We start from the raw sequence: 23,137 nt of genomic DNA, 5'->3' as shown, positions 1-23,137 counted from the left end.
CTCTAATGATTAATGATTGTGAGCAATTTCTCATGTGTTTGTTGGCTGCTTGTAAATCTTCTTTGGTGAAGTGTCTGTTCAAGGTTTTGCCCATTTGTGAATTGGGTTATTTGTCTTTTTGGTGTTGAGGTGTTGAAGTTTTCTGTAAATTTTGGATGTAAGTCCTTTGCCAGATATGTCATAGGCAAATATTTTCTCCCAATCTGTAGGTTCTCTTTTTACCCTTTTGATGAAATCTTTCGATGCGCACAAGAATTTAATTTTTAAAAGGTTCCAGTCATCTAGCTTCTCCTGTATCTCCTGCACATTCTGGGTTATGCTTGACAGTCTATTTATGCTGTAAATTAGGGCTCCTAGATTTGCCCCTATTTTATCTTTGATGAATTTTATAGTTTTGGGTTTTATGTTTAAGTCTTAGATCCACCTTGAGTTTATTTTTGTGTATAGGGTGAGGTATGGGTCTTATTTCATTTTTCTACAGGTGGATATCCAGTTTTGCCAGTACCATTTGTTAAAGAGGCTATCCCTTCCCCATTTAATGGGATTTGGGCCTTTGTCAAAGATTAGTTGTCCATAGATGGATGGGTCTATGTCTGAGCTTTCGATTCTGTTCCATTGGTCTATCTGTCTATCATTGTACCAATACCATGCTGTCTTGACTACAGTCACTATATAGTAGTTCTTAAGATCTGGAAGTGTGTGACTTCCCACTTTGTTTTTCTTCTTGAGAAATGCTCTGCTTGTTCTAGGTCTCTTTCCTTTCCATATGAAATTAGCAATTAGTTTTTCCAGTGTTTGCCATTAATACCAAACACTAGGCTATACAGATAAACACATAAACACCTGAGATGATCATACAGGGATCAATGAATAGAGGTATACTCTAGACCAAGGATAGACTCAGCTTAGGCTTGTCTTGTATAGACACCAGTGATACAAAATACCTGCAGTCCTTACAGAAACAATAGAAGACTGACACAGAGTAATCCCTCACAGACATCCCAACACTATGGGAGAGAGATCCAGTAGAGCTACTACCTCAGGACCATAGTACTGGGGTACACCAGACTCAATTGGCACAACAAAATACGTAAAAGCTTTGCTCCACATCCTACATTGGTGAGTAATGACTGGGGTCTTAAAAGCTTTCAAACAGCCATCTAGGATGTAGCTAATGGTCTTCTAGCACCAGAAGTGAAGAAGAATGCACACAAAAAAGGGCATTTAGAAACAATCATCCCTAGGATATGATGGCCCTCAAGACCAGAAGAACCAGATGGTGGCTACCAATGCCAACCACTCAGGAAAGGGTCAAATCTGGAGATCCTGGATAGAGTGGGAGGGAAAACGTGGAACAAAATCCAAAAACTCAATAATGACCAGAATTACTGGTCAGATGAAGTCTGGTAAGAATCCCAATACTATGGTCCTGAAATACATTCGGCGCCTGGAGTAAAATTCACCCCCAGGGTAGGCTCTCAGCCCAGTGGTTAGCGAGATGTACACGGAGACCACTCAACCCAGGATGCTGCACCCACACACTCAATGGTAATACATCCCTTAAAGCAATAGACATGGGACACCAAAGGACCAACATTCAAACTGAGGAAATGCAGGATAAACAAGAGTGCATAATTATGAGGGGCTCAGGGGGAGTGTTGCAGAGTAGGGAGGGGAGGAGACTGGGTTAGCATTGGACATGGCAAATTGGGAATGAAACTAAATATACACATGACTTTGAATGTAAAACAAACTCTTAAAATAGAAAAAATTTTTTAAAAATAGACTTGAGACCATTGTCAACAACAACAGCAAAAAAAAAAAAAAACCTCACTGCTATGGAGTCAGATCTGATTCATAGCAACCCATCCTTGGGTTTCTGAGGCGGTATCACTATGAAAGTAGATTGCCTGATCTTTTTCTGAGGAGTGGCTGGTGGGTTTGAACCACCACCCTTCTGGTTAGCAGTCAAATGCCTTAGGCACTACACCAGTAAATTAGATATAAAAACCTGTTGTTGTTGTTTGCCATTGAGTCGGCCCCGACTCATAGCGACCCCTCCTTGGGTTTCTGAGACAGTATCACTACGGAAGTAGGATTGCCCAACCTTCCTTCTGAGGAGTGGCTGGTGGGTTTGAACCGCCAGCCTTCTGGTGAGCAGTCAAGTGCCTTAGGCACTATGCTACCAGAGCTCCTAGATATAAAAACTAGTTGCCATCAACTCATTTCTGACTCATGATGACCCCATATGTGTCACAATAGAGCTGTGCTCCTTGAGGTTTTCAGTGGATGACTTTTCAGAAATAGATTGTCAGGCCTTTCTTCTGAGGTTCCTCTGGGTGGATTTCAACCTCTGACCTCTGTCAGCAGCTGATCAGGGCCTCCAAATTAGATATAAGAGAGGGAAAATGGAATGAAGTGGAGAGAGGCAAGAATAGCAACATAAGGATATTATAAGGATAATATAAAAATTTACAGATAAGCATGGTGAAGAATGTACAAAGTATGTAGCTTTCATTATCTAAGAGAGCAACATATTTTTAAAGTTCCAAGTTCTAAGAGAAATTTCTCATATTGAGAACTGAATAGAAGCCATTGGGTAATATCATGGACATGTACTTCAATCCTAATTCTATAGTCAACATGAAAATAGAATTCATATTGCTGTGAAATTTGGTAGTGCTTTTTCTTTGTCACTTCAAAATCCTAAGACATCTCACACATTTCATTTTAGCTTATGTTCATTACAATCAATATCTACAGCTATGCAGTCCAGTACTAAAGCTATTAGCCACGAGTGACAGTTGAGCACCTGAAATATGACTAGTCAGAAAAGTCAGATGTGCTGTAAGTATAAAATATGTATGATATTTCAAAGACATTGTACAAAAAAAACTCATTAAAACATTGATTGCATGTTAAAATGGTAATATTTTAGATATATTAGGTTAAACAAAATCTTACCATTAATTTTAACATTAATTTCACTTGTTTCCTTTTTCTTTTTTTAGTATGTTGACTAGAAATTTTAAAATTGCATGTGTGGTTTTCATTTTTATTGAACAGTTCTTTTCTAGAGAATTGACTTTCACTGTTGTTATGGCAAATACCCTTACAGAATCTATTCTGAGTGTAAAATTTTAGATAGCCATAGCTTTGCATATATCAGAATAATCAGTGCTGAGCAAACACATGGATAAAATTAACTCCTTAAAAGCATAGTAAAAATATCGAGGATATAAAGTTACTAGTTTGGGACACAATCTTTCTCATGTCTCAGGAAGCCCACACTTTTCATGGCAGATCTTCAGCTTTCCTAGAGATTATGCACAGAAGCACTGCTGATTACTAAATGGGAGAGGCCTCTTTCCACCATAGTTTTAAAAAGGTCTATTATGAAATTGGCCCTTATTATGCAAGGTTGTGAAGCATTTGGGAACCAGGAAGGAAAATTAGCATCTGCTTTTTTTTTTCTTTTACACAGATCTACGTATTAAAAAATATATATATATTGTTCCCATTAACTCTTTGAATGTTCTCAGTAATTACAAATGCCCCTTTTAGCTTTCAGATTCTAGGGTTGTAGGTTAAAGTCTTAGGACATCTTTGGTATCCTTGATTATTATTTCTCTTTGGAATATTAAGAGAAAGTGTCCCATGCCATGTGGTATGACATTGTTCTAACACTTGTTATGATCTGAACTTCATTAAGTGTTCTTCCTCTACGAGTAACCATACAATGTGCAAGTCATTCTATTTAATTTGGTGGGTGCAGCTAAAATATTTTTATCCATCATTTAAAATATTACTTTCTTAGACAAAGCACAGCACTTTATTCCTATAAGGCACCCAGTGCCCCTAGACTCCATGGAATGGTAGGAACTTATATATCTGCTTCCCTTAAGTCTTCAATGGATTTTTTTTTTTCTAGTTTACTTTGTTGGATTTAACCCACTAATTTATTTTAACCGTTTGCTGCTGCTTCTTATATGTTGGGCAACATATGGGAATCAGTTTCTCCAACTTCCTAGATTTATTTCTCTTCAGACAGTTCTCTCCCCAGGTGAATGTGTGTTGCAATGACTGATGTCACTGCAAGTGAGCAGCCTGGACCCTTTTTTCTTTCCATGGCATAGTACACAGTACAGCCAGATGAAGATTGATTGGCTTATTTATTTAGCAGCAGCATGAAAGTTCCTTTATGCTTGTGGCCAATTTTGTTGCTTATAGGAAATTAATTCCTTATTAATTAAAAGACCATGTCTATCTATCTTTGTTCTCAATTGTCTTTCAGAACAAAAAGAGCTTGGAGAATTAAACTTTTGAAACAATTTATAAATCCATTTGGAGTACTTATGTGACATTTTCTATCAGACATTATTATCATTTTTAATCAGATTTCTTACTTTAAAAAAAACAAACCTGGGTTAGAGTTGGTGATGGTAAATGAGGAATGAAACTAAATGTACTCATAATGTTGAATATAAAACAAACTTGCACCTAAAGCACAACAAAAAAAAAAAAAAAACCTTTAAGAATAAATTAGCATTAGTCTTTATTTTCCTCTGCCTTTCTTGAGGTGGGAGATGTAGTGAGTAGTTACATATTTAAAATATGAAAATCAAAGAATATATTGCAGAGGCAAACCCTAAATAATTAAAGGTAGTCATATTTTATGATCACATATCCATACAAGCACTCTTACATAAGTATAGTCAGATGACTCTCCAAGGAGGCCTCCCCTCCCCCCCCTTTTTTTTTTTTTGTCTCCTTGACATCTTTCTCCATAGTCCTTACTTCCTTATGTTCTGGCAGACCTTCCTCTGACCAACAAGGCCTACAGTGGATTCCCTATGGAATCTATCAACTCTTCTCTGTAATTAGCTTAGTGGAGCCACTGTGAAGTGATGCAAGAAGGTTTTAGCTTCCCCAGAGCCACGCTTCATGGTCTAGCACACTCCTTACCTGTTGCTCCAGGGAGCCAGATACCAGGAAACCATTATGTTAATACAGCAACAGCAGCCCTTATTTTTTCAATCCCACAAAAACCACATGTGACCTGACATGATCTTAAGATATAAACAAGTACCCAACATACTTTAGGCTCTGAGGCTCTGATCTTTCTTTCTTCTCTGAATTTTTGGGAAAAATCAAACCTCTAATCCATGCAGTGAGAGCAGGTGATGCTTTCTTACCCAGACTCTGAACTGGACATTCACTAGGAGCAATAGTATAATGATTTAGCTAGGGACTTCATGTTAAAATTTTGTGGACTGACTTTTTTACCTTTCTCTTACTTGAACAAACTATGTTTTCCTCCAATAATTGCTGTTTTACCTATTTGCCAGACATTGAACTAGTTGTGCTTTTCTGAAATATATTTTATCTAATTGGTTGGCTTCTTTTGGAAATTGTTTAAGAAAAAAATGTCTATGGGCAATTTGCAAAGATTTGGAAGAATTAGTTTTATATTCTGTTTCTCAAAACCTGCTTTTAATAATTTTTTAAAGGCCCTACCTAGATATTCAGATTACACATTAATATAGTCATTTTGACTTTTCAAAATCCCATCTACTACTGACTCTACCATTTCATTCTAATTTAGGGTTCTGTGCTCTTTTTAAAATGTGTACTTTGTTTTCTTTAGCCAAATGTGAATGTAACAGATTATTTTTAAGGTTTATTTTGGAATCTTTATTCATTACTCCTCTAATAGGTAAAAGAGTTAGTTCAAGCGCTACCTTCAAGAAATCTAGAAATCATTTTCAAATGAACAAAATCTGGCATTTTTCCCTTTTGGTAATTTCATTTCATTATAATGTGAGGATTATTAGAAATGCAACCTTACAGGATGTTTTTGAGAAATTAAGATTGTTTTTAAGAATGATTAACATATCTCATAAATTTAAGTGTATATGAGAATGTAAAATGATGTTAGATATTTGGTGAGTAAAATGAGTTTACTTGTGATTTTTTTTCTCTTATACATTAACTGACAATATGCCTTTCTTTCTCTAACTTTGTATGTCTTTTTTTTTTTTCTTTAACAAAAATATTTTCTTTATAAACTTCAATGAGTAGGCGGTGAGTTGGCAGTTTCCTCACTAAACTATTTCACACATTTGAAAATTGGATCTTGGAGTTGGGCTAGGATACTAGCTTAAACTCTGAGACTCCATCTCATGATTGGACAAAGGCAGGGTAGAGATGTGGGGAAGAGCCAAGCTTTCTGCAGAGTTTGTTGGTGCCAGTTAATGGATCTGCTAACCTGACCTTGTTCTCTAAGAGAAATCTTTCTTGTGCCCCTCACTGGAACTTTGACTCAGTCCCCAAGTGAAATATGGTGGTGGGAAGTAGAACTTGGTTCTATATTAGTGGAATAAGCACCTTGATATCCTTGCTGGTGCTTAGGCCACTTAGAGACTGTGAACCTACTATAGATCTTGAATCCAGAGACTTGCCCACTGTGCCTCATCTGTCCATTGCTTCCATTTGGCCACAACTACTTATTTACCCTCTTTGATAATGCAAAAAGAAGCAAGATTTTCATTGATGGCTTTAAAAGGAAGCTTCTTGTGTATACAAAAAATGAATAATTTCATGAACAAGAATAATCACAAAACTGGTTCTTATGAGACAGAGGTTAAACTTATCCAAGATTTCCAACTTGCCTAAATTGCTGTGCCAGACTATCATCTCTGGTAATTAGTCATATCAACTTCCTTAAAGTGAAGCACTCAGATATTTGACTTAAATTTGTAGTGCCTCTTCATTAAGTCATCGCTGAATGATTCCTGAATCTCTCTTAATATTTTGTCCTGAATATAGAAGGGTGTTTCTTAACCAGACATTTTCCCTTCAACTCATGAACTGTTATTTATTGAGGTACAACTTAGGAGGAAACTCAGAAGAGGATATAACTTGGAAGTAACAAGATATAACTCAGCATCAGGATCAACTGAGAAATAACAACTCAGCATACAGGATGTAGTTTGTTGATCAGGACATCTTTCTCACTGGATGGTCTTTGGAGCCAAAATGCTTCAAGCCAGTGTAGTTCTTCATCAAGAACTGCAGATAGTAGTTCTCTACCATTTTGGCCTCTCTACTGTCATTTCTCTCTGCCACTAATTGTCCCATTTCACAACCAATGTAGCAGCCTGCTCAGTTCTCTCAGGCCCTCTCTCGGCCACTCAGGCCCTCTCAGCCACTGATCTCCTGCTGGGTCCCTTCCAGGTCACTGGCTGTCAGTTCTGCTGCCAGGCCCCTTGCAGGCCTCTTGCCATCTTCATTGTTAGAACCTTTGATCTGTATCACAGCTCTTTTAGGAGGTTCCCCTTGCAGGAACTCAAGTCCAAACTGTTCCATGCCAGGCTCTTCTTCGTCTTGAGGTTCCTTCCTCTCTTCTCCTAAAAACCTCTGTGATGTTAGCTGCTTATATAAGCAAACTCCTTGTCAATGTCAAGGTATAGCCCTCCCATGAACCAACCAAACCCCTCAGTTAAGCACAAATTACCCAGTCCTATTGAACTTGGGAGCTCTGGTAGCATAGTGGCTAAAGCGCTTGACTGCTAACCAGAAGGCTGGCGGTTCAAACCCACCAGCCACTCCTCGGAAGGAAGGTTGGGCAATCCTACTTCCGTAGTGATACTGCCTCGGAAACCCAAGGAGGGGTCTCTATGAGTCGGGGCCGACTCGACGGCACATAACAACAACAACAACAACATTGAGTAACTTTACAAACTACCTTTCTGACTATTGAACGGACCAGTCCCTACAAGGTAAATAAAACAGACCAATTACAGGGCAGATTGTAGCTCAGTCATTTTTGGCAGAATTATAAAACCAGGGCCAGAAAGTCCATATATTAGAGAAATCCATTGCACCACAACATATAATCAGTTTGCATGTGCATCAGTGTATTACTGCGCTTCTTGCCTCCTTTCTATGTGTAGTTTCCTTCCTCTCTTTCTATCAAGCAGTGTCTGAAAATCTGAGTGTACAGACCAATTCTATTAGCCTATAATGCTGAATCTTGAGCACATCATATCACTGGTAACTAGAGAAAGTACTACTAAATCATACCACTAGATAGTTTTGTTTGTGTTTGTTCTTGAATTTCCTTTCCTCTGATGATAATAGTGAACCATACTCATTTGGAAAGTTTATATAATATAAAGAAGGAAAATCTCAAAATCTTACATCTGTAGTACCTTCAGTTAACAGTATAAAATGAGTGATTATTGCCATGTTTTCTATGCATATTGTGTTTTACATAATTGAAAACAGACTATATATAAAATTTTATCTTATTTTTAAGTATTTGTACTTTCTCTTGGTATGAGTAATTTTCATATATTTAAAAAACTGAGTCTTAAGAGAACAATTATGTTTTTAAGAGTATATTGAGTCAAAAAGTAACACAAGATCTAATTTATGGTTTTTTTTTTAAATAAAAGCAAGAAAAATTGCTGTGCTAGTAATATACTGGTAATTAGTCATATCAACTTCCTTAAAGTGAAGCACTCAAATACTTGACTTAAAAATAAATTTGTAGTGCCTCTTCATTAATTCATCGCTGAACGATATCTGAATCTCTCATAATATTTTGTCCTGAATATAGAAGGGTGTTTCTTAAGTTCTTTTGGTTACTTGTTGGGTCACAAACCCTCTGAGAATTCAGTGAAAGCTATGGACCTTCTTCCCAGACAAATGCATATTTACATAAAATACTGATTATAATGATAGTTAATTATGATATGCAAGGTACTCAGCCAACTGCCTTACTTAATTTTAGCAACATGAAAAATGTCATCAATGTACCTGAGCTATAAATTTGGAAGTTGTTATCTTGGTGAATGTCTTGGTGTGTATGTGTTCACCATAATAAAATTAGAAACAATTTTTTTAAAGAATATTTATTGTTGTTGCTCTTAGGTACCTCCAAGTTGGTTCCAACCCTTAGCAAATCTGTGTGTAATAGAATGAAGTACTGCCTAGTCCGTGCCATCCTCACAATCATTGCTGTACTTGAGCCCATTGATGCAGCCATGATGTCAGTCCATCTCACTGAAGGTCTTCCTCTTTTTCATCGACCCTCTATTTTTCCAAGTATGATGTCCTTCTCCAGGGATTTGTCCCTCTAGATAAAATGTTCAAAGTACATGAGATGAAATTTCACCATCCTCTCTCCTAAGGAGCATCATGGTGTACTTCTAAGACATGTTTGTTTGTTTTTCTGGAAGTCCATGGTATATATATTCAGTATTCTTCGCGAACACTATAATTCGAAGGCATCAGTTCTTCTTCATTCTTCCTTATTCATTGTCCATCTTTTGCATGTATATGAGACAATTGAAAATACCATGGCTTGGGTCAGGCACACCTTAATCTTCAAAGTGACATCTTTGGTTTTTAATGCTTTAAATAGCTCTTTTGCAGCAGATTTACCCAATGCAATATATCATTTGATTTCTTGACTGCTACTTTGATGGACATTGATTGTGGATCCAAGTAAAATGGAATCCTTGATAATTTCAATCTTTTCTCCATTTATTGAGATGGTGTTTATTGGTCCAGTTGTAAAGGTTTTTGTTTTCTTTATGTTGAAGTGTAATCCATACAGAAGGCTGTAGTCTCTGATCTTCATCAGTAAGTGCTTCAAGTCCTCTTCAGTTTCAGCAAGCAAGGTTGTATCATCTGCTTATTGTAAGTTGTTAATGAGTCCAATACTGATGCCACATTCTTCTTCATATAGTCCAATTTCTTGGATTTTTTCAGCATAGAGATTAAATAAGTAGGCTGAAAGGATACAACACTGACATACACCTTTCCTGATCTTAAACCACATAATAACCCCCTGTTCTGTTTGATCAACTGCCTCTGTTATTGTTATTCTCATTTTTGAGATAAAGACACTGAAGCATAAGGAGATTAAGTAATTTGACCAAGCTCAAAGAACCAAGAAATGAAGATCTGGGGCACAAACTCTGATTTTTATGGCCCCAATGACGATTCCCTTAATCACTGTGCACCAATTTTAGAGAACTCATGAATTCCCTAAAGCCTGTTTATTGATACTCAGATGAAGAGCCCCTTAACTCACTGACAGTAAAAGAATATATGCAGTTAATGAATCTTGCTATTTGTGTAACACATTTAGTTAAAACAAATATTTGTTGAACATCTACTATTTTTGAATACTTGTTCATTTTTGTGATATGGTCCTTGCCCCTAAGGAGTTTAGTATACATGAGAAGACAGTAATTCTATACATAAAGCAATGAGAAAAATATCAATATGAAGTTGAATATATAGTAATTAGACATTTCCATAAACTATTCATGAAAATTTATCTCTTTGTTATACCACAATATAATTGCCTTTCATTGATTCCTTGCTTTATAAAAGGTAGAATCAATCCAAAAGGCCACCATATCCTTTGGGAACCTGGTAGATTCAGTGTGTCATAAAAATGAGGTCTATAAAATGAGACTCTGAAAACTAAATATTCATCACACCTAGATTCCTGAATGGTTTCATCAACATCATCTATTAGCCCCAGGGAGCATACCCAATAATGAGATTCAAGAATGTGTGGCCAGCTCCAAAGCATTCAAACTGTGTAGCACAAGATAATTCTCCTGGGATGGACATGTGTAGGGCAGCAGAACACCTTGATAGTTGCTTCATTTTTGACTCAGGTAAGGGTCCACCAAAAAAGAAAGCATAATAAATAACTTAAAAAGTACATAGATACGCATCTTCAATGATACAGCATAGCCTGAGTCATGTAGGAGCAATAGTGATGACCTACCAATCTTGGATGAAACCATCAGGCATGGGAAGCTTATTTGTCATGGGAGCTGATCCCCTGACAGTCCGGGCTGTCAAAAAGCGTGGCTTGTGTATAATTCAAAGAACTAGTTTTGACAAGAGGATTTGTTGTTGTTGTTGTTGTTACGTGCCATCAAGTCAGCCCTGACTCATAGCGACCCCTTCTTGGGTTTCCGAGGCAGTATCACTATGGAAGTAGATTACCCCATCTTCCTTCCGAGGAGTGGCTGGTGGGTTTGAACCGCCAGCCTTCTGGTTAGCAGTCAAGTGCCTTAGCCACTGTGCTACCAGAGCTCCTATAGGAAAATAGAGCAACTGCTTTATTTGAAATTATTTGGCTGTTATATGAAGAATGGATTATATCAAGCTTTCTATTAACTTGGCCTTTATAAAGTATCTGCACAGTTTTAAAATCTTACTCTTTTAAAACTGTAATCACTTGGGCTATATATATGATAAAGATAATTGTAAAATGGCATTTCAATTTTCTTCTCAAAGCGAATAGAAACTTTACTGCTGTGAATCGTATTATATAGTTTATCTCCTTCCATTTATGAAAGCCATTTTTATTTGAAATGTCTAAAATAATATTTTGTGCACAGTTGATTAATATAGTTTTGCTAGATTTTAACTAATTTAATAAATTGTTTTGAAATTTTATTTCACATAATATTCCCATAATCTCTACAATCTATGTTGTTAATGTTATTTTTAAAAAATGTTCCAAGGACTTTATTATGAAAACCTTTCATGTTTAAGAAGCTCAAGTAGAAAATATTTTTAAACAGCAGAAATTTCTATCGTTGTCTTTAGTAACTGTTGACAAATCGTCATTTGAATCTATCCAGCTGCTGTTGTTGTTGTTGTTGTTATGTGCCGTCAATTCAGACCCAACTCATAGCAACCCCTCCTTGGGTTTCCAAGGCAGTATCATTACGGAAGTAGATTGCCCCATCTTCCTTCCAAGGAGTGGCTGGGTGTTGGAAATAGTTTTTCAGCTATATATGCAAATATATTGATTGATTTTATTTAATTTCATAAGAATATTATGATACCAACCCTTAAATTCAATCCTGGAAAAAAATAAGTTGAGAAAAAAAGCATTCCTTTTTTTCACATTTGCTTTGAGCAGAGAGACACTTCAGTTGGTTTTGAGATAAATAGTAGACTGATGTTAAATGTCCATCATATTTTGGCTTCACAGAGAGAACAGAAGACGTAGTAGCTGTCTAACTTTTGAATTTGTTTGCATGCTCATATGTGTGTGTGTGTGTGTGTGTGTGTGTAGGGAGCTTATACAAGACCTTTTGATTTCCTAATAAGCAGGACTCAGGGACAATAAAACTTGACATTCTTAACTGTTACTAGTATCTGTCCCTATAGCCCTATGCAGTTATCTTCTTGCTAACGATGTAGAAGCCAGAGTCATAAACTGAGCATGTACCCAAGGCACTATTGTAAATTTCAGATAGCATTCATGTGGTCTCTTTGACCTAAGACTAAACTAGGGTAGAAGGAAGTGAAGAAAGAATTTTTGAGAGTGGAATAGAAGTAGAAGTCAAGGACAAAGAATACACCAGAAGCTCAGACATGTGCAAATGTTTTCAAGTTTTTGCAATGAGGTTTATTCAGCTGGGTCTTTTCATATCTGCAAATAGTCCTTTACTCAAAAGCCAAAGACTCGATTGGGGCAGCCTCTGCTGCTGAGGTGTGTGTGTGTGTTGTGTTGTGTTAGCAATAATGCACTCATGAGATAATACAAATAATCAGTGAAGGAATAATTAATGATGTGGCAGGGAATATTTTTTGATAAATGCTTGGGGAATGAGGTGACAGGCGTGAAATTAGAAAATTCCTTCAGCGATCTAAAATATAAATAGCTTTCGGAACTGAAAAGAGTTTCACAGCTGAAGATTTTATTGTGTTGAGAGGAAAAACTTCTTTCTCTCTCCCCCTCCCTCCTCCTTTGCAAGTTGTTTGTCCATTCACAAAACAAATACTCTGAAGCCCAGCGCGGCTCATGGGAATAAATTTCAGGTCGAATTAGTACAGTTTCCTTGCTGTCAGGATGCTGGAATTAATGGTGTTTTGATGACACGAATTTTGAAGGGCAAACAAAGAAGCTGAAGGGAGAGAGACATGACTCCTTAGAAGCTTGGTCCTCCTCTCCCCCAGCCTCTCTTGTCTTCCCTGTCATCCGTCTGCCAATCTCCCTGTCCATGGTTAGTTAAAGGCGCTTTTTATCCTCTTTTCTTTCCCACAGAGTTTGCCAGATCCGGCCCGGTGCCTGGGTTCCAGGAGGACACGCTGCAGTTGGCCTTCATCGACTTGAGACAAGTAAGTCTTTGTGTTTTTGTTTTTTGTTTTTCTTTTAAGATGTGTGACTGAAGACCATCAGGTCTTAAGGAAAAGGGGGGGGGAGGGGGATTGGTGTTGGCGATTCACACTGAAGACCCAAGGGGTTTTCCCTGTGTTTGAAGCCACCTCTTTTATTTAGCTATCTGGGATCCTTAGCTATGGTGGAGTTAAAGATTTTGTGGGTAGAGGGGAAGGCAGGGGGTGGGAGGAGGGACCCAGAGGGTACAGAGACTCAAGTGACCCTCAAGTGATGCGACCCATTGTGCTGTAGTTGGCTTCTGCAGACACAGCAAAAAGATAACTCAGCAAACCAATGCTAAGCAGGTGCACTGATGCAGAGACTGCTTGTATGGAGCACTTTTGTTTGCAGAGAATGTGGGTAGCACCATTTAAGAAGAATGAAATATTTTACCTTCCAGTTTGTTGGTTTGGTTTGTTGACTTTTTTCCTGCTGCCTAGGTCTTCCCATCCCCTCCTTTGTAGAATGTGGTCAGCCATGAGTGACTAAGTGGCCATTTATGAAGATGATTAGCCAAGGCCTAACCAGTCATGCTAACCTGACAGCAACCCTATTATAGTGATGTGATGAAAGCTGTTTCTTAAGTGTACCTGAGCTTTGGCAGGCCCATCTGATAGAAATGGCAGTTCTATGGGACTGTTCTTTGTATGCTGAAATGGGTTTGTTGGTAGGCCTTGGTGATTTGGGTATAGAGGAGCAAGATGGGTGGGGGCCCGAAGAGGGAGAGAGTTAACTGGGCTCTGTCATCTCTTCACTCTGAAGATGGATGGGGTTGGATAGAAAGTGTGAATGAAGTAAGAATCAATGACTGATCCTTCTCTCCTATTAAAACAATCTTTTTTTTTTTTTGTCTGTTTTAAAAAGGGGGCTGGCTTTGTTTCTCCTGCCATAATGATGCAGTGCCTCTTGTTTTCAGAGCTGACATAGTTTGCATTCTGAAAACTTTTAGATGCCCAGGGTATTTCTTAAAGCTGTAGGACCCCTTCTATCGATAGTCTCCTTACCACTGTGACTCGATTCATGCTGGAACAGCTTTTAACCCATAATGGATGGCCTGAGCTACCCCTGAATCCTTGTGGATGGGTGGTGTAATCTGTCATCTGATGACAATTCTGGAAAGCCCTGTTAAACAGAAAACAGAAAATTGTGTCTCTATAGACCCGCCAAAACTTGAGGATTCAGGCCACGTCCCAGAAACGTGTGTCAACTTAATATTTGAGGGCTGAGGTGGGGGTTCTCTTACACATAAGGGCTTTCCCAGCATGATCACAAATGGAACCGAGTGTCTCTTCCCACACTTCAGACCTTCCACCTGTGGATTCAACAATTCATCTGAGACATTCAGGTTTTAACTCTTTGACTATAAGGTTGAAAGACTAGGAATTTTCTGTAGAGTTTTGTGGGGTGGTATCTGTTGGGTTTTTCCCCTCTCTTTCTTCTCAGAAACTTCGAAGCCAATTGGCTTTTCTTGGAAAGCAGAAATTGAATTTCGTTGGAGTAGCACATCCAAGGAAAAAAAAATTTCCCTTCTTACTATTCATGAGAAGGAAGTGTGGTCCTTCTCTCTAGTTTGTGGTCTTGGCCCTTATGGAAAGTATCTAATGTTCACAGAAAATGTTAACTTAGAGAATAAGTTAGAAAGCACAACCAGAATAAGGTGCTGAAGTGCTTGTGAGCTCTCAGTGAGCACTGTCTTTATGCTTACATTCCTATTTCCCATTACATTTTTGTACCCAGGATTTATTTAATGAAGTTCTAGTAATAGAAACCAAAACTTCAATTTTTTCCTAATAAAGAAAGAGTATGCTTCTTCCTATTGAATCTGTTATCTAATTTCTACTTATGTTTTTCACTATCAGAGAAGCTCAAAGGGGTGAGTTTCCTAAGGTAGACTATTTTAAAAACTTCCCTAGTTCTCAAGTCTAATACAAGCAGGCCACAGGTAGATTGAATCATTGTGAGAAAAAACAGTTCTTCCACAGTTTGTGCTGAAGATATTTGTCTTTTTGCAGTTCATCTTAGGCATTCTCAGAACATATTTATAGTAGGCGTCTGTTTAAAAGGAGATTTCTTCTGAACTTTCAAAAGAAAAACAAAACTCACTGCCATCGAGTAGGATCCAACTCATAGCAACCCTTCCTTGGGTTTCCAAGGCAGTATCACTATGGAAGTACATTGCCCAGTCTTCCTTCCAAGGAGTGGCTGGTGGGTTTGAACCGCCAGCCTTCTGGTTAGCAGTCAAATGCCTTAGGCACTACACTACCAGAGTTCCCCTTCTGAGCTCTAGAGATGTTCAAACTATAAATAGAATGCCTGGAAATACATTTCCAGAGGTGATATCTTGATCTCAAATGAGGCATGAATAAGTGTCCTTGAATATGTGTCCTTTTTCATGTATTCTCCAGAATGCTACAACAGAATTATTGAAAGTTAATCATAAAAAGCATACAGTATAACCTTTGGCTTGATGCTGGAATCCCTGTATAACCATTCCATAATGTCCTTGAATATCCCCCTTTAGAACTCACTGCTCCAAAGCAATAAGTTCCACCTTAGGACAATCTGATTATTAGAAAGATATTTCTTAAGTTGGCTAAAACCTTTCTTTTCTTACTTTGATCAGTTGACTCTTCATATTTTTATTAATACATTCCCAATTGGAGGATAGGCTTTCTATTCCTGATTTATAGAGTGTCTTAACTGCTAATAATTGAGTGTTTTTCACATATAGCATTATTACCTATCCCCTATCTAGTCTTTATATAGCTGATTTTTATGAACCAAAATTAGACATGTTACTGTTAGTGTCATTTTTCTTCAGGCATGTAACAGGATAGAGTTTATCATTCTAGCCTGTGTTAAACCATTTTAGGTCCTGAGTCATTTATCCAGCTTATTTGATCTTTATGCCCTTTGTAAGTCAAAGATAAAAAATATTAAATATGAATGGCAGAAGTTAAAGGAAAAAGCTAAAGTTAATTCAATTATAGTGTGCACACCTCTGCAAGAAGGAACTCTGACCCCAGTGCAGTGCAGCAAGGATTTTTTTTTTTTTTTTTTACTGTCATTGAATGCATTTGCCTAACTGGTGTATGAGTCTATTCATTTTGATCATTATTTCTTGTTATCTTGTCTGAGAATGTTTTTCAGACCCTATCAATTGAATGATAATATTAAAAAATATTAAAAACATGTTGTTGTTGTTGTTATGTGCCGTCATAGAATAATAAAATCATCTCTGCATAACAGCGGAGTGTCGTTTAAGAGATACAGAATTTTATTAGTAAGCTAATTAGCTGTGTGTAGTGAAACTATTCATCCTTTCTCACCTGTCCTATCCTCAGTTTCCTACTTCCTCAGGAAAAGAGTAAAATGACATTTTGAATGAACAAGCTTCTATGATATTTTACATTTGTATAGCCCTTCAAAGTTAAAGTACATTTACATATATATTTCATTTGTCAGATTTTGGGGTTTAGAAAACCTGCTGTTAAAAATAATGTGCATTAGATAGTAAAAGTGAAAATCTCCTTCTTTGACATGCTATATTCTCTAAAAGTTCATAGATGTAAGATTGCAGTATAACTTCATATGCTTATTTATCAAGTATATTTATAAATTCTAACAAAATACAAATGTGAGTAAATAGTAAATCTGTAGAAGGACAACCTATCAGCTTATTTATTAGCTATCTTAAAGTGGCATGTACATTCCATGTAGTAATTAATCGCTAGCCTTTAATGGTTCATATTGGAATTTACAATACAAGGCCAAGTGTAGGTTCTCAGTAGTTATCTGATTTTTCATCAGTACTGTGGTCTGTGTTTTTCTTCCAGAGTTAAATATTGTAAATGGACAATGGTGGTGAACACCAGAATATGGACTTCAGTTGATTTCATTTCAGTTTATTTTATCAAACTCTAAGTGACTACTATGGAAATACAAAAATGAGTATCATACGATCTCTGCCTTCCAAGAGCTCTGAGATGATCAGCACATACTTGTTTCTAATATGAGGCACACTGTGATGAGTATTACATTAAAAGGATAAAGCATTGTGTTATTATTTCACAGCTTTTGCTGAACAACAAATCACTCCAAAACAATAATTGACTTTAAATAAGCACTAGTTATTTAGTTAGGAACTCTGGTGGCATAGTGCCTAAGGCATTTGACTGCTAACCAGAAGGCTGGCAATTCAGACCCACCAGTCACTACTCGGAAGGAAGACAGGGCAATCTACTTCCATAAAGATACCACCTCGGAAACCCAAGGTGCTATGAGTCAGAACCAACTTGACAGCAGTGAGTTGAGTTATTTAGTTCAAGATTGTATGAGTTGGGATTTTGGGCTAGGTTCAACTGAGCTTACTTGTACTTTGATGTAAGCTGCTCAGTTGGCTGAGAACTGGCTGACCTAGGATGATGCCTCAGCATACCATCTGCTCTGCTCCATGCCATCTCTCATCCACCAGCAGCTTAATGCAGGCTTGTTCACGTGACATCTTGGCAGGATTCCAAGAGAATAAGAGGAAATGTACAAACCCTTTGAGGCCTTGACTTGGAACTAGTAAACCGTTGCTTCCACCACATTCTGTTGATCAGAGGTAACTACAAGGCAAATCTAAATTCAAGGAGTAGGGAAATAGACTCTGTATAAGCAAGGCAATTAGAAAATTATTGAACATCAAATCAGCAGCCAGATTGTATCTTTAATTGCAAAAAGAAGCTATGAAGTGGAGAGGCCTCTGCAGTTATAGGCCTGAGTGTTTATAAAATATTTTATGGAAAAAATAGAAAGTTAAGCTGAAAGGAAGTTAGACATTGATGAAGAAAGAAGGTATTTCAAACATAGAAAAGAGTAGGTTTAAATTAAAAGGAAAAAAAAAAAAAACATTGGAGTGTGTCCTTGTTGGTTTAAAAGAGTCTAGGCTATTTTTTCTCCTTTAAGTTTTAGGGTAGTACCAGTACCACTTGTTCCCAAGTTGATTCTGACTCATGGTGATCCCATGTGTGTCTGAGTAAAACTGTGCTCCGAGGTTTTCGGTTGCTTATTTTTCAGAATTAAATCACCAGGCCTTTTTTTCCAAGATGCCATTGGGTGGACTTGAACCTTCAACCTTTTGGCTAGCAGCTGAGTGCGTTAGCCATTTGCACCACCCAGGAATTCCTAGTTTTAGACCAATTTCTTTAAACTTTTATTTCTTAACATTTTTTCTTTCTTCCTTATTTTTGCCATTCAGCTTTCTCATGGACCACTTTATGTTCCATTCTTCTCATCTATTGCTACTTACTGAGGGCTGCCCTGAAATAGTTCACATTTCTATTATTTGCACTCATTTTAAGGGCATCTTAACTTCCCTAGATAATTTTTCTCATTTTTATTTAATTTGCAAACAGTTGCATGTTTGACTAACAGGAAAAAGTTTGTGGATGTTCTTTCTTTAGTGATCTCTCATTATTTTCTATTCCTTGGCCCAAATTGTTATTTCCTTCCCATATACATAAGGTTTTATGAAACTGAATGAACCAGGTTGTGACATTGCATCAGATCCCCTGAATGGGGCTTGTTGGCAACAACTCTTATGCAGCAAAGCCATCCCAAGATATCTAGGGCTTTATTTAGATAGAGCTGGTGACATTCCCTCTAGGCTAGTTATTCCCCAATTTCTAAACTTAGAGTCTAAAGTAAACACAGTGCATTTCCATTGCAGACATTCAACTTGCCTTAAAAACAACTATAGAACCTGAGAGAAATAATTGTATATTTCTTTTGAGATGATGAACAAATTCTGATGCTATTCCTGTTAAACCAATACTTTCAGTTAGTCAGTTTCAGTTGGGGAAATCTGAGAACAGCTCGAGAAACTATATAAAGCCACCCCTCCTATTTCCCATCCTATCTTAATCCTATTTGATCAAATTTTGGTTTTTGAATTAAATCTCCTGTCCTTCTCTTTGCTCTGTCCCAAGTCCAATGAAGTTTACTGCATAAGGGGAACATACCCCCCTTTACTTCACTGTTGTTGGTTCATATGGAAAAATGTTAAATTTGTTTAATAGTCATTTGGTTTTTAGTCTCCATAGAAAGCCTATGTATTTCAAAATCTGATTTTGTCTTATATACTACATATCAAAATGACATATAGTCGATGTGATCTCTTTTTATAATATTTCACTCTAAGCAGTCTAAACTATCCCCTAACTAGGAGATAGGAAGCAGAAGTGGGTAGGGGAAGGGCCACATCTTAAAAGGCCTCAGGTGTAAGTCTTCTATTTTTCACTCACAGCTGATAGTCTATTTAACAGGAAGAGAGCCATCTCCCACATATACTTTTAGCATTGGTCCTTAACCTGATGGGAGGGAACTTGGGTTCCTTTTGGGTTGCCAGTTGTTTTCCCTAATATTAAGTGACCCATTGTCAAGGAGTCATGGTGAAGAAGTAGAGAAGTAGGGAATAGATATTTGGGGAAAGTTTTTATGAAAGAAATATTCTTGGTGGAGAAAAATAGAGAGTTGTATGTGGACCTCTGGTAGGGCAGTGTATAAACCAGTAGGAGACAGAGTAGCTCAAATACTCAAGTGCTCAGTTGACATATTCTGTTTGACCTATAGATTATGTATGATCTTGAACAGTACAATTGAGAAACATCTGCATCAGAGCCAGAGATCAAATAGCTTGATAACTCATGGAATGACATGGTGAGGTTTGGAAGCCATAAACACATTATCTTAGAAAACATTATATACACCCCCAATATAAAAGCAAACCCACTGCTGTTGAGTCAATTCCAACTCATAGTGACCCTCATATAATTTCCAGAATCATAGTATTTCCAGAAACAGACTACCCCATCTTTCTCCCACAGAACAGCTAGTGAGTTCAAAGTGCCAACCTTTTGATTAGCAGCCCAGTGTTTTAACTACAGTGCCACCAGAGCTCCTGCACCACCAATATAGTGACAAGTATATACGGAGAGGCCAGATCAGAAATGAAATCCACAGTCATATTATCCCAAATGCATGTAGGATGTAGTAATATATCCGACCTATCTACATAGATCTCTCTGTTGATACATATTCCATGTCTTGACATAGGCATAGCCAGCATTTGGCTAAGACCTTCCTAAGCAAAAATTTAAGGAGCCCTGGTTTTACAGTGGTTAAGTGCTTGGCTTCTAACCAAGAGGTCAGCAGCTTGAACCCACCCAGCAGCTCCATGGGAAAAAAAACCCTGATGATCTGCTCCCACAAACCATATATTTGCTCCCAGGAAACCCTGCTATGTCCTATAAGGTCTCTATGAGTCAGAATTGAATTGATGGCACACAACAAGAAGAAGGTAGAATTATTCCTTCGCTCATTCATTCATTCATTCATTCAACACCGTGCCTAGTGCTGTGACTATAGCATGGTCCCTGCCTTTATGGAACTTACATTCTTTGTTGTTGTCATCCTTGTAAAGCAGGTCTTTTTGATACTCTGCTTTTCAAAGAATTTCTCTTTAGGTAGCCTTGGTGTTTTGAGGAGTGACATTTAATCTAGATTTTAATTGTTCTGTACTGATGCTATCTGGGTCAGTTTTAGGGATGGCTGCTGAGTTTTCTAGCAACATTTTCCAAGGCCTGGCCAAATTTGCTGTACACTGATAAGCAGTCTTTCAGGAAAGAACTTTTAGGTATGGTTGGACAGCTTGGCATAAAGAGAAGAGATGATCACTTGAAATGCTTCAAAAGGTAGCCCTTTGACTTTTGGAAGCAGAGTTTTCTGGTGCCTATGTTGTTTTGACAGATTGTCACTGGATACCTGAAACCTTCAGGGTGATAACGCCACCCTCAAAAGAAGCTCTAACAGAAAATAATTCCTATTCCCAATCAGGGAAAAGCTAACATCTTCTGTACCTCATTCTGTGAAAAACAGAAATAGGAACATTTCTGAGAAAAGACCTCATTAAACTAGACTCTTCAGCCTCAAACATATAAACCAAGGCTGGTTCAGCATACTCAAGGCTGGAACAAAGGCAAATCAGATCTTCAACTACCGGGATGCTCCAGCCTCTGCACACCAGATCCATCACCTTGACTTACTTGGGATATTAGAACTAGAACCATCAGGGAAAATTTATGAAAGGAATCTGCTGATATTGGTCTTACATTATACCAGCTTCTTAAGTGGGGGACAGGTGAGCTCCAAAATTCTGCCTCAGAGCTCTTTCTGATTTAATAAAGAATCACTTTTTTCCCCAGACTATGTTTTTTGAAATAACATCCAAGCAGAGCATAACTCTTTTTGGTATAGAAAATCGTGTCAAGGGTCTTTTAAGTGCCAGCAAAATATCTAGACATTCAATCGGCCAAATGGTATCATTGCATCTTTGAAGACCATTTTCTGTTCCTTACACCCCACTATGGATATAATTTTAGCACCTCAGAGGTCTAATTTCTTAATGCTTTCATAGAGTTGTTCCAGGAGGTTGAGAATTAGAGGGCAGGAGTGAGTAATAGTAGTAGATAATAACCACATTGAGACCATGGTAGTCTTATAAGAGGTAGAGTCCTCATTGATATTTTAAATGGAGAATGCTAGGATCCTTGAAGGGAAGGTAGGAGTCCTGGTGAATTCCATTGTATATTTTTCAGGGGTGTTTGCTGTCCTTAGAGGGGAAGCATACCCACTAAACAAGAATGTAGGGCTCAAACACTTGGTTCTGTGTACAGTTGTGTTTGGTACAGAGGTACCTGGGCGTCTTTGTGGACACTTCCCTCTAGGCAATTTATGTGTCTTGAAATGCTGTTTCATGAATGACAGGCAGTTGGGCTTTATCAGGGTCCTTGAACTGTATAGATGAGAAATATGTAAAGACAAGCCATGGTTGAAGGTCCCACAATTAGAAGTCCTTTAGAGTAGCAGGAGACAAACAACAGGTTTTTTACTTATTTCCTGTGAAGCATTCAATGGGTTTGGACTTTTGACTCATGGGCTCACCCTGCTAACATTATACATTGTCACCAGTCAACCAATATTGGTAGAGTCTTGTGTTAGATGGGAAATCTAACCTGAAGTTTGGCTGAGAAAGTGGTCTAGCACTTCCTACTTCACCCCAGAGGCAAGGCCCACCACTTAGCTATTCCACTAAAGTGTAGTGCATGCTTTCCATTAGGTGCTAGAAGACCTTTTCCAGAAGTGTAAGTCTAGACTATGACAACCCTTCTAACACTTTGCTCCAGTAGGATAACTACTTTTAATATGAGCATGGTTTCAGCATGACTCTAGATAGCCTCTGATGGTCTCTCAATTCACAGGTTAGAGCTTCATTGAGTTTCAGCTCTTGAGTGAAGAGCTAACAGATATAGCATAGTAAGCCACCTGGCAATTTCTCCCTTAGCTTAAAAACAACATAGGTGATGATTTCATATCATTACAGACCTAGGTGATCTGTGAGGTAGCATACTGCCTGGACTAATCTGAGGTGCTACACTACTCTCTGCTTCTCCCAATATGCCAAGCCTTAGAAACTCTAGTTTGTCCTTTACCTCTAACATACAGCATGAATATGCATGCCCACAAACCTGAAACTTAGAATTTCTGAAAAAAATCACTTCTTCAGGAAAAAAGACAGGAAATTAATCACCAATGAATTTTCCTGGGAGTAGCAGTAGTTTTTCAAGGCTGCTGTGGTAGTGCTTGCTGCATGAAAGCTTTCTAGGTCTGGACACTAGTTTGAGCTCCATTGACTGTACTGCCTAACATCCTACTAGAGGACACTGAGAGGCCTAGGAAAGGGCAAGGGAGTCAGGCCTTGGACCTTTTAACTACAGCATCCTATGGATTGTCGCTGGAGGGCAGCAGAGAGTGACAACAAAGGGTTAGATTTAGGGAACTGGGGCATATTTCAGTTTGCCAAGAAAGAAATCTCCTTAGGTA

The 23,137-nt window shown here is 37.9% G+C and overlaps 1 protein-coding gene across 1 annotated transcript in view; it reads left to right on the top strand.

Moving 5' to 3' along the window:
• Positions 1–10,579: 10,579 nt before the first annotated feature.
• The window catches only part of LOC103196414 (exocyst complex component 6B-like), a 291,567-nt gene continuing 279,009 nt past the window's right edge, over positions 10,580–23,137 (top strand). Inside the window, exons 1-2 of the mRNA XM_042780847.1 lie at positions 10,580–10,703; positions 13,100–13,173. Coding sequence (XP_042636781.1) covers positions 10,580–10,703; positions 13,100–13,173 — 198 coding nt within the window. The remainder of the gene's footprint in view (positions 10,704–13,099; positions 13,174–23,137) is intronic.

The sequence above is a fragment of the Orycteropus afer genome, unplaced genomic scaffold, assembly GCF_000298275.1.
Source record: "Orycteropus afer afer isolate SDZICR_OR568_19922 unplaced genomic scaffold, OryAfe1.0 scaffold00065, whole genome shotgun sequence".
Taxonomy (NCBI): Eukaryota; Metazoa; Chordata; class Mammalia; order Tubulidentata; family Orycteropodidae; genus Orycteropus; species Orycteropus afer.
This window is presented reverse-complemented; position numbering and strand designations above follow the sequence as displayed.